This window comes from Onychostruthus taczanowskii, unplaced genomic scaffold, assembly GCF_017590055.1.
Source record: "Onychostruthus taczanowskii isolate IOZ18803 unplaced genomic scaffold, ASM1759005v1 scaffold3, whole genome shotgun sequence".
Lineage (NCBI taxonomy): Eukaryota > Metazoa > Chordata > Aves > Passeriformes > Passeridae > Onychostruthus > Onychostruthus taczanowskii.
In genome coordinates, this window is record NW_024500349.1 from 22,767,409 (window position 1) to 22,783,998 (window position 16,590).

The 16,590-nt window shown below is 40.2% G+C and overlaps 1 protein-coding gene across 1 annotated transcript in view; it reads left to right on the forward strand.

The window, feature by feature from the left end:
* ADCYAP1R1 (ADCYAP receptor type I) overlaps positions 1-16,590 on the forward strand; it is a 145,513-nt gene that overhangs the window by 28,021 nt on the left and 100,902 nt on the right. Inside the window, exon 2 of the mRNA XM_041408592.1 lies at positions 2,750-2,898. Coding sequence (XP_041264526.1) covers positions 2,815-2,898 — 84 coding nt within the window. The 5' untranslated portion in view covers positions 2,750-2,814. The remainder of the gene's footprint in view (positions 1-2,749; positions 2,899-16,590) is intronic.

Sequence of the window (16,590 nt, forward strand, 5' to 3'; positions counted from 1 at the left end):
GCCCAGCAGATCAGGTGGTTTCTTTTGGGTGAGATCTCAGTAAGAACTTGTAACTGCCTTGGAAAGCCACAAAAAAATCCTCTTTCATTCATCAAAAAAATTCCTCAACTTCATTCATCCAGTGGGTGCACTCTGAGATGCTGTGTAACAATTTCACCCATATTTATTTTTGTGTTACTTTATATTTTATCTTTTTGAGCAGTGATTTATTACCTTTTTATGCCTCCCTGAGAGTAGTCCCATTGCACCTGGGAAGGTCTCACTGTGTGGTTTTGTTCATTGGTGGCATCAGATTGTGCACTTGGCACTTGTAGGTCTCTCGTGGAGGAATTGTCCTCACCAGCCTCCAGAGACCTTTTCAGATGGAGAAAGAAGTGGGGACTTGCAGCAGAACAAGTTTTGCCAGAGCTTTTCCAGCCTGTCCTTGAAGCAGCTCAGATGCTTTCATAAAGAATCTGCTGTGGCACTGAAAGTGTTTCCAGTGGACAAATTCACCTTCAGAGGGAATGAATTATTTTCTCAAGTCACTAGGTGACCAGAACAATGTTCTTTTTCTTTTTTCTTCTTCCTGTATATCAGCCATGCTTGAAATAAACCCCTGAAATCCATTCTGTTCTAGCAACAATCAGCTGATTTTCAGAGTCTCAGACACTTCTACTGCCCTTCTGTTTCACCAGAGATAACTGAAGATTATTTTGAGGAGCTGCTTATCCGTAATTGAAAGGTGCAACCCCTCTGTTATTGGCTCTTCTGACTTCACTAATTTTAATTACAGTGGCAGATGCAGATGAAACAACAACATGAGGCATCAGTAATGAAATTACAGCAGTTATCAACCAGTGACATCAGAAGAAAATATAATCATTCAAGCTTCCCTTCCAAATCCAATACTCATATAATTATTTCTTTTTCTCAGTACTGAATGGTAATGTTTATCAGCATTACCTATATATTTTTTAAAAGTTTCTTTTTCTACTATAACATAGCTGATAATAGTTATTTGGGAGATAGCTGGGCTTTAATTGGTGCTAGAGATAACTATCCTTTAATTGATAATAGAGATAAGTAGCACTTAAGTAGTAATAGGTAGACTCTGAATGTATGTATAACATACATGACAGGAACAGCTCAACAATATAAAAGGTTCTGCTGCAGGTCCAGGGCAGAAGTTCTGGTAGCTGTTATTCCCTAATAAACACTCCAGTCTCCCTGGATGACACGAAGGCCTCAGCCCAGTATTTGGTGCAGGTTTCCATGACTACCTTGAAGGCAAAAAATGAAGTAGATTCTTTTATTTTCCCCGCAATATGTGAGTGAAAAGCCATTAAATGGTTTGCAGATGTTCTTGTTGTCTCTTTAGAAGCTCCTTTGAAACTCAGACAAGACAGAAAACAGCCACCCTCCGCTTTCCAAACCTAGGGATTGCCAGGTTAAAGTAAAAAGAGTGTTCTAAAGGTCACCCCTTTTCCCCCAGGGAATCTGTATGTGTCCATCTCTTAGCCAGGCATCTCCCACCCTTCCACTGCAGTTTGATCATTTCCTGATGATCAGTGACAAGAATGAAAGGACAGAATCCAAGCTCCACACGCCTCTCTGGCTTTTCTGGACTGAGCTGCACACAGGAGTGCAAATGATCAGGAAATAATTTCAAATCCAAGGGCTGCTAACGCATCTGTCTGGTTTTGTCTTGCTGCTGTTAATGGAATTCCAAGTCCTCACGGCTGAATGTCACCAGGGATGTTTGCTGTCCTCCTCAGCTGAGATCTTATCACTGGCTCATTATTTGATAAACCATCACAAGTACAGTTAAGTAATTAAATTCAGTGCCAGAACAGAGCGTGAGCGACTGATCAAGTGAGGGTAGAAGAAAACAGATCAGTTTAGAGTGAATTTCATGAATCATTGTTCTCCCAAAATTTAGAGAGAGATTAATTTTTCTTTTTTTTATTTTTTGATTGAAAGACTCTCTCCTTTCTAGATGCTGATGTCCTGGCAGTGTGTTGCAGTCCATATAAAACTTGAGTGTCCTTTGGTTCTAAAAGTCCTTTTACAAATCATTCCTTTACAAATCAAAGTAGGATAATGAGAAATAAATCCAAATCTTAAGGCACATTCATTCCTCCCAGTCCTCAGTTATTTCAGGGCAGAGGTCAAGCAATGGAAGTCACAGATATGGATGACATTGTTGTTCGTACAAATAATTCCTGATTATGTCTTGGATGAATCTTTAGCCTGAGACTACAACTCCTTCTTTTGCCCCACTCCTGCCAAGTTCTCAGAAAGGTTATTAACAAGCCTATTAACAGGTTATTAACAAGCCTATTAAAATATTACTAACAAGTAATGGATTTTGTTATCTGGACAAACTATATTGGGAACCAGACCCCTAAAAAGATCCCATGAAATCATGAAAATTATGAAGTGTGAACCACAACTTCAGAGATGATGCAGAAAGGTCTTTTTTTTTGTTCAAAATAATCCACCCTTCCTCCTCCCCTGAGTACAATTCAGGTGTTTACAGCTGCAGTACCTGTTCCAGCATTTCTTTGACACAAGTTACTGATCACACAAAGTCCTTTGCCTTTAAATTAGATGTCCAAGACCACCTTTAAAACCTGCAGAAGCCTGGCTGATCTCTAACTAAAGTGCCAGTTGCAGTTCAAGTGTTGGGTTTTCTGTTTTCTGTCCATTTCTTTTTCATTCTCTCTGTGATTTACATATTTATAATAATTTTTCTCTTTTGTTGCAGAGATATTGATGTGAAGACCTCAAAATACCAGCAGAGCCTGTGATTCAGTCCTAATCTCAGTGTTAATGAGCAAAACTTGTCCAAAATTAGAAGAGAAGATGGCCATCAACTGGAAGGTCTGCTTCTTCAGCCTCGTATTGCTTCCTGTGGTAAGGAAAAATGATTTTATTTGCATTGTTCTGCTATAAATACATGTTCTCCAGGCCAGCACTTGCCAAGAGGGAAGGATCTGCTGCTGACACTGATTCTGGATTTTTCTGGGTGGTCTCGTAGTTTGGGTTGAGACTTTTCCAGCCTCCTTTGTTAATGAATTAGGACTGTGATCATTGCTCATCCTGAGAAGGGCAAGTCCATCCCTTGAGGGCATTTGTTCACTGTTTTTAACCGAGATTCAAAATAAAATAAAGTCATAATTAGAAAAAACCCCAGTGTGTCTTCTGTTTCAAATCCATTGGTTTAAAAATATTTTTTTTTTCCAGACAGAGGGATAAAATAAAAGATTCCCTTCATCCTCCCACCATGAAACCTAAACTTTGAGATATTCCAGGCAGTGCTTTTGGAGCCCTCCATTTTCAGAGGAGCAATTTTAAGAAGCAATACAAATGGGCCTCTAAAGATACTAAAGGCACTTCAAGTCATCCATCATCTTTCTGAAGATATTTGACTCTTTATGAAGATGACAGGGATTAATTTTCCCCACAAGTCTTTACCTAATTTACTTTACTTACTTTACTTTACTTTACTTACAATGTTCTCTTCCATTAATAACTCCATGTAAACGTGTTTGGGGATTGTAACTCCCTCTCCATTGTCCCTACACACAATGACTGCACATCTCCTCACATAACAGCCACAAAAACAATGAAAAAAGATCTTTTTTCCCCACTTTGTAGCTGTGAGGAGTCGCACACAAGCCCTGCAATAACCTCTTGTGGCATTCAGCACAATTCTGTGTGAAACCATTGCTCACAAATGTGTTTTTCAGCTCTTCTCCAGGAGCTTTGCTCACAGGGATGCATTGACAAACTGCACCAGGATTTCAATCCTCCAGCTCATTCCCCCAAAGAGCCTTCTACAACTTCCATGCAAATGCTTTACACTTGCTTCATACTCAGATATTTTCACATTAGTGCACTTTCATAGCCAGTATTTGAAAGAATTCGTGACATTTAGTTGGTTTTATTTTTAAATGGCAGCTGTTTATTGTGGTGGTGGTGTGACCAGAGCATCTTTTAGCACTTTTTGCAGTTTTTTGCTCTTTTGTATCAATTATGTGGCCTGTCTTCTACAATGCATAGCAGGAAGCACAGAGAAGTTGTTTTTACTTTGGCACACAAAAATACATATATTTTTTTCTTTTGGTTCTTATTTAGAGTCCATTTCACTGCACATCTGAAATGTGGAATAATTCAGCTAAATTCTGTAGAATTGGGTTGGAACTGGTACCATACTTGTGTTCATCCAAATTATACAGTCCTTTACATACAAATACATGGCCTTGGAATTTTTATCTAGAGCATGGCTCCTGTTACTCTTCCTTAGATTTCCTGCTCAGGTAGAAATGATTACTTATTAAAAAAACTGAGTATGTTTAATTTTTATAATACTTCTCTAAAAGTACTAATGAAAACTTCCTCTAAGCTAATGGGGAGGGGGAAAAGCCCCCAAATTTACCCTGATTTAGGTACTGTAAGTTTCCTGACTATAAAAGGAACTCAGCTCAAATTCAGATGCTGGTGTTTTGGACATAGAAGTGTTGATGACATGGATCCTGCCCTGGGAGAAACTGGAAAGCTGAATTCCTGGCTGTGCAAGCATATTTTTCAGACTGCAACCAAAATAATGAAATTATCATAAGACAAAAGGCATTTCTGTTAAATGACCAACAGCCTTCATTACTTCAAGATTTTTGGTGCTCAGCTCAAGACCCTTGAAAGGTGTCTTGTTATTTAGAGGTGAACAGTTTTTAATTAAGGGAAATAAATGAACAAATCTCTTGAGCTCTCAGATGGGTGACCTTCCTGGCAGATGGAGAAGGACAGAAAATTCCCAGTTGCTCACGTTTCAGGACATAACTGTGGTTGCTGAGCTGGATAATTAGTGATCAGCTCCAGCTTGTGGAAAGAACAGTTCTTAATGAAATACCAAATAGCAAACCAGAGCTAATAAGAAAAAAAAGTCTTTTTTTTTTTTTTCTGCTTCTGTGAAGTTTGTGATCTTCTTTATGATTATAAGGTTTTACTGCAGTCTTTTGCAGGAATCCAGACATAAAGTTACCCATTTAATACACATGAATTTGTGTGTTTGCACACACAGAGCCCACCACAGAGATGATACAATGATTTATGTATAAGTATTCATTTCACATTAAATCCCTACATTTCTTTTCACAGACCAAATTATTTATGTTTCTTCCCTTGCTGTCATTCTTTTGCAGTTCTTGTGGTAACACATTTCTCTCCACTGGGGCACTCCCTTTCCCTGTGAACCATCTGTAATGTGCTGTGCTGGTGACCTCAAATTGGCACTTTCCTGTCATGCAGATTTTCCAATTTTCTACCAAGGGGGTGGATGTGACTTTTAAAATAATTAAGAGTAATTGAAAGTCATCTTAGACTCCACAATGTTCCTGGAAAAAGCTGTTTATACACTGCTTTCCTACAAGCACATCTGGTCAGACCCATTTTACCCACAAAAGCCCCCAAACTGATGTCCACGCCCATAAACAAACCAAGAAAAGACAAAAAGAGAACCAAATATGAATGGGAAATTCCAGGTGGCTTCAAGTATAGGCTCCAACCAGACAACAACAATACAATATGCTAAGAAATAGTTAGAAATGAGCATTTTGAGCCAGTTCTAACTGTCAGAGTCAAGGGTGGTTCAGCTTTTCATGTGTTTTACAGGCTGCTCTGCATTAACCTAACCTCTGAATTCCTCAGGACTGAAGGCACCACGATGCCTGCAAGGCCTTTAGAGGAATTCTTGAGCTTTACTTTTTTTCTGCCATTTTAAGTGCTTTCCTGGATTTAAATACCTGTGTTGCTATTTTAGCTGGTTTTAACTGATTTCTTCTGGCTGAGCTCTTCCCAGTAATTTCCATTCTTTGCTTTGGATGAAACTCTGCACAGCCTGGGGTAGTGGGAGGAGTCCCTGTCCATGGCAGGGGGTTGGAACAGGATGATCTTTGAGGTCTCTTCCAACCCAAACCTTTCTAGGATTCCATGATGTCTTTTTTTTTTTTTTTTTTGGCCATTTTGATTTTTCTGACTGGCATTTTGATTGACTTTGCATTCCATCCATCTGTGATAACACTGGGTTATGTGTTGTTTTTTTTTTTTTTTTAAATGGAAAATATTAACAAAAGTCATCATAAAATTATGGAGAAGAAAGGATCCTAAACCACCATTCCTTTGTCTGGTTCCAAATGTACTTGAGAAACAATGAGTTTCATGACTCACAAAGTTGGCTTGGTGTATGAACTGAATTTTAAATGTAACTGCAATGCAGGTGTTCTAACTGTCCAGAATAATTCCATCTGATGTATTTCTTCACCTAATACTTGGAATTTCTTGTGGGTATGTATCTAATTAAATGTTTCCAGTGGTAGAATATTCAGTGTAATGTTTGATCAGCTGGGAAGAATGTTCTCCTTTAAAAAAAAACGAGAGAAATGTGGAAAAAGGGAAGGTGTAAGTGGTGCCTCTTGTGTAACAACATTGGAGTGTGATCTCTGAGTGAGAGTCAGGTGGGCAAACACAGATTTGGATGTGCAGGCAGCACCTTGCAGAGCAGAGAATGAAACCTGCATCTGATGATAGATAAGTAATTCATGAGGAGCTGAGGAGAGAAACTGAAGTGTTTGCTCAGCCCCTGTTTGCTGCAGGGGGAATATTTCTCGATCTTCTCAGGGTGTGTAGGGGCCACAGAGCAGAGAACTCTCTGTGTCCCCATTGTTCATCCCTGGCTGTCGCTCCCAGAGCCAGGCTACCTTCAAATAGCATCCTCTACCTTCCAGCCTCTGTTATTTTTAAAAGATGAGGCACAGTGCATTCAGACACAAAATTCTGCAAGTTTCTCTCCCAGCCTGCAATGTTTTTAAGCACAGCCCAAAATGTGAGGCTCCTCAGGCACAGACATAAAAACTTGGGTTGGACCCTGCTCTTTAAGCAAAGCATTTTTTTCTATTCCAGGGCTTAATGAGAGAGCTTTTAATGAGTTTACCTGCCTGGTGATTTGTAGCATCTCATAACCCTGTTAGAGAAGTCAAGCTCTCTGTAGGACTGCAGGTTTCTCCAACACAGTGCACAGTTGCATGCGACTTCCCTGTTATTTATGTAATGAAAATATAAATATTTTATATACAAACACAGCCTGGGGACTGCTGGGAATGTTCTCCTTAGAAGATAAAGACTCAGCTAACCAAGGCATTAATGCTGCTGGAGCTTTTCCATTTTAATAGGAGGAGCTGGTGCTGGGGGCAATCTGGAGAAAATAGCAACCTCTTAAAAGCCTCGTTTAAAATAGAAAAACAAAGTCTTTGAATGTGTAATACTGGGTAAAACAGTTTCAAAGAACAGGTTCAGAATTCTGGTGTCACAAAAAATCATCTGAGAAAACCAGTGTGGCCAAACCACAGAGGCCTTGGTACCAACCAACTTCAAGGACATTCCAGAGGCACAAAAATTAGGATTTCAAGGCCCAGATGGTTGTTACCTTGTCAGTTAGGTGGGATAGGAACTTACAGAGAGTGCCAGAGTGGGAGTGGGATTTCCTCCTGCCGTATCTCTAAGTCTCTGTGGATTTTTTTTCTGAGAAAACTCAGTGTTTTTACACTCCTGAAGGTGGTGGGAGCCCTGGATATTGTGTTGGTGCTGTGTCTGTGCACTGGCACTTGTAACCTCAGCTGGGCACCTCAGGTGCCAGTCAGGATTATTGCAGAAGCTAAAGAAGGCGCCTGGTTAAAATGTTAAAAAGCTTTTCGTAGGATGGTTTCTGTTGGAAGGGACCTTAGGTCATGTCAGGTGTCCTGGGCAGGGATACCTCCCATTAGACAGAGATTTTCAGAGCCCTGACCAGCCTGGCCTTGAAGATATTTAATCTTTTTAAGCTGATTTGCACAAAAAGATGAATGACAGGGGGAGAAAAAAATCCAAAAATACACATATTCTACCAAAATGGGGTTCACAACACTGTGGAAAAACACAGGCATCTATGACGACTTTATTTAATCTTTTTAAGCTGATTTGCACAAAAAGATGAATGACAGGGGGAGAAAATAATTACAAAAATACACATATTCTACCAAAATGTGGTTCACAACACTGTGAAAAACACAGGTATCTACCACAACTTCCCTTTAGACAAACAAGATATCTCAGTCTTAGAAATGCAAAGCAGCAGGTAACAAAGCAAAAAATATTTGCCCTATTTTATATTAAAATGTTCCTTTTTTTGCCCTCTGGAAGTAGCAATAATTTCTGTGAGAGGCAAATAAAATGATGACAACACTGATATAAAGGCATTTATTAATGTGATTTTTTTTTCCCTGCTGGTTTTGCATTCATGAGCTTGCAGGAGGGTTGGATGAGCAGTCAAATAGCAAATTGAGCATTAGAAAGAGTTCTTAAAAAGGAGGCTGTAAAAAAAAAAAAGAAAAAAGTAAAATCAGAGTCAGTGATTTTTTGTGTTGCTCAGCTGTTAATACCCAGCTCCTAGAGGGATAGTTTTCAAGTCTCTAGACTTCAAGAAGAGTGTTGCCTGCAATTCCTTGGGTTTACTGACTCAGCAGCCCAGGAGGATTTCCTGTGCAGGCAGCTTGAGGAGAGAGCTGTGATGCAGAACCAAAGCTGCATGGAGAGGAGGGGGAAATGGAAGCAAAAGAGCAGGAAGAGAGGACAAAAATATGAAAAAACATCACATTTACAACACTATTCCTCTGTTAGGAATTTGTCTGTTGTATTCCCTCCTGCCCCTCTCACCAGGGCTTGCAATAAAGATTTTTTTTTTCCCAATCTGTGGAATAAACCCTGCTGAGTGTGGATCCTATAGCAGGGACTGAGCCCTGCCTGGGGCTCAGAGAATGATGCTGGAATCCTTTCTGGGGGAGCACCTGGGGTCAGTGGCTCCCATCCCACAAACTCTGCAGACCAAACTCCCGAAGATCATCTGAGCCCAGCTGTGGGGCTGGGAAAGCAGAGTTTGCCAGGCTTGAGGGGGCTTCCAGGGCTTCTTTTCCAAAGCAATAACAACCTGGCTTTTTAACCTCTTGGGCTTAAAAGGCCCCTTAGAAAGCAGTGCCAGCCCTAAAACCCACGTGCTGCTGTCACTGCGGCCCCCAGGGCCACAGAACCCAACCCCACAAACCTTCTGTGTTCCCCTGGGCAAGGGGTGAGTTGCTCACTCCAGGGAAACCTGTGCTCCTGACAAGATGGTTGTGTTTGTCTCAGGTTTATTTTCCCTATGTGGAAGTGCAGATTTTGCACCTGTGGATCCCGTCTGTACCAAAATCTGATGAGCTCTGTGATCTTTTTCTTCCGTGCCATGTTGTTGCTATAGGACATGAAATAACATGACGTGGACACCTTGAGCTCTCTCAAGGTAAAAAAGGGAGTTTATTTTCTGACTCCAACATTTATAGATTGCCAAAAGTGACAGCGGATTGGAGGGTGACAGTGCCACCTCTCCAATGACACTGGACAGACCAACTGTCCATCAAATCTCTCCTCCTCCATAAAAGAATGCAAAACAATTCATTATTTACAGAAAGTGTGTGAGAAAGTGCGTTACAAGAATGTAAATATCAGAAGGCTTAGAAGAACTTTAAAAATCAGGGTGACAGCATATAATGCCAGTTTTGCCTAAAAGGATGCCATGAATGAATCAGAGCTGCCTCTGAACTTTCCTGTGTGTGTGTTAGAGCTGAGTTCTGCACATAAATAAGTCAGGAAATTCACTTAGAGCATTAATTAGCTCTCTGAATGCTGGATATCTTGAATTAGAATAATAGAATCCCAGAATGGTTTGGGTTGGAAGGGACCTTAAAGCCCATCCAGTGCCACCCCTGCCATGGCAGGGACACCTTCCACTGTCCCAGGCTGCTCCAAGCCCTGTCCAACCCAGCCTTGGACACTTCCAGGGATCCAGGGGCAGCCACAGCTTCTCTTGCCAACCTCTGCCAGGGCCTCAGATGAAGATATTTATCTATATTTATATACAATTTTGTTTCTTCCATATTTAGTGTTCTTCTGTACTTGGTGTTAGACACTTCTAGACATTGTTATAACCCATCCTAAAATCCCCTTAATGCTGTCTTTACTGCAGGGCCCTAAAAGAAAAACCTATTTTAGACTAAACTTTGGTCTCTTTAGTTTTTAGAAATCTCATTTTTATTGGGCATGTATAATAAATGTTATGTGCATCAGGAATAGATGACAGTAACTCACCCCTGCCCAATTGATTGTCTTGAATTTTCAGTGTCTTGCGACTCATCTTGGTAGGGAGGTTTGTAAGGTTATCACAAATGCTGTTTACTACTCTTGGTTCCTGGAAGACATTTTTAAAATTCAATATTAAATGTATGTTCTTGTACAAGTGAGGGCAAATGCCAATGGATCTTTGTGTCTGGAGAAAAAAAATACTATAAATACATCCATTAATTACTTCAGAATCATCATAAAAACACCCCAAACCCAAAGAAGATCTATTTTAAACAAAACAGGAGAAATATTTTCCCCACAGAACAAGATTTAAAAAATATTCTCTAGTACTTTCACAGAATTATTACTTCCAATAGAGTTCAAAGAATCCAATCTCAATTTAAACCACTTTTCTCCCTTTCTTTTTGCATCTAAGATTTCTAAATAGTTATTTTCTTCAAACAAGAAACAATATGGAAATGAACACTCCTTAACACTCCTCAGCTCTTTTTAAAAGGAACAAATGCCAGATGCTTGTGGTTTTTGTTTTTGGGGGTTTTTTTTGGGGGGGGGGTTGTTTGTTTATTTGGGTTTTTAATGGATTTTTGTGGGGTTTTTTTGGGTTTTTGGTTTTTTGGCTATCAATCCAATCAACATGTTGAGGGAAAATGGTCTCAAGGAACATCTTTGAGGCAGATTTAATTTGTGCTGGGGAGTTTGAGGTTTCCCAACCTTTGTGCACGTTCAGTGCCTGACCCCACTGCTCCAGCCCCCTCTAGATCTGGATTTCTCTGGAGGATTTCCGAGTGATAAAGGATTTTCCTGTTCCTGCCCTTCCCAATAACACATTTCTGCAGTGCTCTTTTCTTGCTCTGTGGGCTCCTTTTGGAGTGCAACATTCTCTAAGGGAATATTAATTCTCAAAGAGCTTTAGACAGAAGAAAACACTTTATCTGCTGTGTCCTCTTTCCAAATGATTTTGCCCCACAGTCTCTCTCCAACTTAAAATCTGTGACCAAAATGTGTTATTGAGGGGTTACTTAGGCTTAAATCCAGGCTTTGCTTGGGTTTGAAGACTTCTACAACAGTTTGTCAATAATTTCACCCACTGCTAATTGCACATTTGGGAAGGGGCAGTCCAGAGATTTTAATTTGTTTTTTTCTTCCCTGATAGCCACATCCGAACATTTTTGATATTTGGCATAAAACTGTTTTTTAAACCTTTACCTTATGCTTTCTTGTTTGCAAGAGGCTTGCAAGATAACTGATAATGCAAAATGGAGATTGGGTAGGATTAGAGATACACTAAAGCTCAAGGGTAGCAAGTTTTCCCTTCCTCAGAGATAGTAAAATGTTCTTTTTCCTGCTGCCCTCTGGCTGAGCTGGTTTTAGTTACTAGGTCTCTGTTAGCCAGTTATGATAATTTTCTCCATTATTAAAAAAAAAAAAAAGAAATAACAGATTTGCTCTGCAACAGCAATTAAATTCTCATGTAATTTCAATTCAAATCCATTTCAGCACCTCTTCCAGCAACATAAATGTGTCAGATCTAAACCTTTGGGCCATCATATGTTGTTTATTGGGTCTGAACTCATTCAGAAACACCAGGTGAACAAACTGCATCTCGTTTGAAATAACCGTCTACTCTCACTGTGTGTTTTTAGTTTAAAAGGTTTGCCCCCCAAAATGATGAATTTACTGTTCATCCACAAGTGGCTGTAGCTGTAGGAATTCCCAGGAACTCTTCATTTGCAGAGCAGCTCTGGGAGAGCCAGGAATTTTGTACAGCATCAGTGGGAATGGGTAGAAAGATGCTGAAGGGTTCTTAATACCCTAAAGAAAGCAAATTAATATGATCACTTATATGGAAATATATTGATTTTTCTATTCCTCCATGTGCCCTTCAAACCTGAATGCTGTGGGTCAGTTCAACTGAATTTGACAGAAGAACCACATTCTTAGAAAAATTAAGTTTCTAAGAGTTTAATGCAAGATTTTAGGCAGAGATTTTTTCTGAATTCCTTACAGAAAGTTAAATTTCACAAGAAACTCAATAAACTGCAGCTGTGGGAGAGCCAGGAATATTGTACTGGATCAGTGGGAATGGGCTGAAAGATGCTGAAGGGCTCCTAATAACTTTAGGATGGTCACATATGGTCACATACATGGAAATATACTGATTTTTCTATTCCTCCATGTACCTTCAAACCTGAATGCTGTGGGTCAGTTCAACTAAATTTGACAGAAGAACCACAATCTCAGAAAAATTAATTTTCTAACAGTTTCATGTGAATGTTTAGGCAGAGATTTTTTTCTTGATTCCTTACAGAAAAATAAATTTCATTAAAAACTCAATAAACCTGTTAGACAGAAGAGTGTCCAGACTGGAGCTCATCTCAGGACAAGGGTTGATGGCTTTAAACTCAAAGAGAGGAGATTAAATGAGATATTAGGAAGAAATTCTTCCATGTTAATGTGGTGGGGCCCTTTTGTCCAGGGGTAAGGAGCTCTCAGACATTCTGAGCTTTGTATCTTCAGTATCCTGAAATGAAATTTAAGGAAAAAAAAAGGGAATGTTGGGTTGTGTATTCCATCTCTTTTGTAGCTCAAACCCTTAAAATATGTCATTGGTTGGATCTGATGACCTCAGGTCATTATTTCATTGCACATCTCTATTTTTCTGCTTTTCCCCACACATTTCCTTGCACATGACCTGGTATCTAAATTATTCCATCCCCCAAAACCCATGTCCATGGATAGCACATGGCAGAGCAGCTTGGGGACACCCTGGGTGTTGCTGCAAAGCAATGCCTTCACTTTTGCATTGATACTTTTTCTTTCTCCACAGCAGTTTGTTTGTTCTATTTATCCAGCTGTTTGCTGATTCTGTTTTAATATTTAAGGATTTTTTTTTCTGTGAATTAAAGCAGAAGATGGGGACAAAAAATAATAAAGCTTATTTTCCATTGGTTTTCACCTTCTGGTGATAACATGAATTCTGCATCTTAGCTTATTTCACTTAGGGAATAAAAAGATAGAAATGAAACTTCTTTTCCCTTTTGTATCCCTGGATTTTTTGCTACACCTCTGTTAACAAAATCCAAAATGATGCCTTGGGAATGACAATCAGTATTTAAGGGCAGCTCATCTTGTACTGAGGGCAGCTCCCCTCTACATGGTGCTGCCTGCAAAGGGAAAATTTGGGAAAAAAACCCAAACACCAACCAGCTGCAAAGATGGCAGAAGCCATTGTAAAATAGCTGCTGAAAGTGGGGAAAAATTCAATCATATTTAATGTACTGCAAGGAAGAACAAAGGGAGTTTGACAGAGATGTGTACAGGGATGTTTGACAGGAATAACATTAATCTAGAGAAAATTCTGTTTTCAGTACTGCTTTTGGGGCATTGCTTGTATTATTCAGAACTTTGTGATTTTTCTTCCATGTGTGAAAATGTGAAATGTTTATCTGTTATCAATGGTGTAATGTAGAAATTCTGAACACAGTAACCCTGAGGATCAAATAAATGAGTTAACATATTGGAGTCACCCAGAATAATCCATGAGGGACAATATAAAAGAGGTTCCACCAGTTTTGCTTTCAATTCTTTGTTTAGCTGAAGTATGACAGCAATTTGCTCACCTGGCAGAGGAATCCCTGTTCTGTTTCTCTCTTCAGCATGGATTACACAGAGAGTATTTACATGTGTTAATGTTTTCTTCTGAGAGCAGGGAAATCAGAGCAGCCAAAAGAGCTGCTCCCATTTCTGATCCTGTCATTTTCCCTGGAAAATGAAACTTTCTTCCTTCTATTAGCTTCAATCTGAATAGATTAGAACATTACCACAATTTTAACCTTACAATTTCAGGGACTTTGGTATATATATATATATATATAATCTTTTTTTCATCACATAGAAATTCAGAAATAAGTGGAGAAGAAGTGCTCTGCATGTCTTTATTCCATTGCACGTGTCTGGTTCTGTGATGGACAATTATCAAAAAAATCAGAGAATCAGAGAATTATGGAATGATTTGGGTTGGAAGGGAACTTAAATCATCCTATTCCACCCCTGAAATGGGCAGGGACACCTTCCACTGACCCAGGCTGCTCCAAGCCCCATCCAACCTGGCCTTGGACACTTCCAGGGATCCAGAGGCAGCCACAGCTGCTCTGGGCATGCTGTGCCAGGACCTCACCACCCTCCCAGGGAAGAATTTCTTCCCAATATCCCACCTAATCCTGCCCTCTGACAGGTTAAAATCATCCCCCTGTGTCCTCCATGCCTTGTCCCCAGTCCCTCTCCAGCTCTCCTGGAGCCCCTTTAGGCCCTGGAAAGGCTCTGAGCTCTCCCTGGATCCATCTCTTCTCCAGGTGAACATTCCCTGCTGTCCCAGCCTGTACCTGAGCTCCCTGAGAAGTAAAATTAATGGGCATGGTTTAACTGAGTTTTTTTTCGGTAACTCATCAGTAATTTCTTTCTGAAATTCATCAGCAGAAGAGAAATTAGCACCTGGATATGAGCAGGGAGGTGAAGATGAAGCTGGTAAAGGTCAATAACTGAGAAATTCTGGGCACTTCAGGTCCTGGGCAGGAATTTATTTAGGGAAATCCAGCAGAAACTGAGCGACAACCTTTTCTGAGGTTTTGGTTTACTGAGAACAAGACACAAGTACAAACTCAGGGCTGTCCTGCCAGGCAGGGGAGGTGTTCTGAGGTTGGATTGCTTTTTTTTTTTGTGTGGCTCTCAGCAGCCACCACTGAGAAAGAAGCAGAATTTGGCTTGTGCTGCTGGGGTGGGGAATAGGTCAAGACACACCAAGGGATGTGGGAATCAAGGGTGGCTGAGCATTCCAGAGCCAGGATCAGTGAGGTTATGATGGGGTTGGATATCAGGAAAAGTTTCTTCCTCCCAGAGGTTTGTCAGGCACTGGAACAGGTTTCTTAGAGAAGTTGTGGTGGCACCAAGCCCAGCAGAGCTCAAGAAATTTTTGGACAATTCTCTTACCTGGTGGGATTTTTGGGGTGTCCTGTGCAGGTCCAGCAGCTGGACTCAGTGATCCTTGTGTGTCCCTTCCAACTGAGGATATTCTGTAATTCCATGTCACACAAGAAGTAGGATCTGGCATTTTCAAGCTCAAACACGTAAGATTGGGCTCTCTTAGTTGACAGTCAGGGACCCCACTGATATGGCATGCACAAAAACCCCAGCAGAACTCTCACCTCTTTTCCAGGGTGCCAACTTATTGACACTTCTCACCTTTAGCACATTAAATTTAGGAAGAGATGCTTGAATATATCAGCCAGCACTTCTTATCTGTCATGTAGAGCTGCAGCCATTTATACTTTGGCTCTAAACCCTATTTTTTTTCCCTTACTTGAAGAAGAAAAATTGTCTCTTGTTTAAATATGTAAAAAGGTTCTGATTTTCAAAGGCTGTGCATTGCAGTCAGCTGCAAACAGCACAGCTGAGGCTTCTGCTACCCTGGGCAAAGCCCCTGTGCCACCAGCTCTGCATCCACAATGTCCCTGTACCTGCCAACACTTCAGAAATGTCTTTTCATTAATTTACTATGAAAAAAAAAAACTTTTTATTTTTCATTATTATTAATTTTTTCCTTATTCTTCTTGTGAAATGCAGATTAACTGCTGTAACAGTCAAGAACAGCATGACTTGTGCTGCCAGGTTAACAAAACCCATCCTGTTATTCTGTTATTTAGCAACATATCCCTTTTCTGAGGAGATTTCAGTGTGGCACAAAAGGCAGAAGATGCTGGAGCAGAATCTGGGTCATGACAAGGCTCTGACAGCGGGACCTGTGGCTTATCTGTCGGGGTCTGAAAGGCAGCCAAGCCCTGCTGGTTTGTTTGGAGTGAAGTCACCCTTTAAGGGGGAGATCTGGTGGCAACACCAAACCATCTCAATCCCTGCATGTTGTCCCTCCTTAAATCAAACCCCACCCCGCAGTGGTATAAGAGTGAAACAGGGATTTGAGGGTGGTTGTGCAATCTGGCACTGGGTTGGGTTTGGTGTGGTTTCTAGTAATTCTGCAGTGCTGTTTTGTAATGTTCTGTTTTTTTTTTTTTTTTCATTTCTGAACTTTTTGATACCTCTTAGAGGTTCAGCTCAGGAAATGTTGTGTAGGGCTTCCTAAGGAAGCCTCATGAGCAGTGCACGGGTGATAAATTCATTTTGGCACACCTTTTATGTTCCTATCCTGACACCATGTGAAGTAAAGCATTCAGATAAAGAATCACACGTGGATAGGAAATGCAATCTTTTCAGGATTAAGTAATAAGTTGCAATTTTACACCACGGTTCATAAGAACTTTGAGTTGCAGTTTGTAATGGCAGAGTATTCTTGATACAGCAATAGTAAATAATTATATTAACTCATAAAATGTTAGGAAAAGGTAAAAAGAA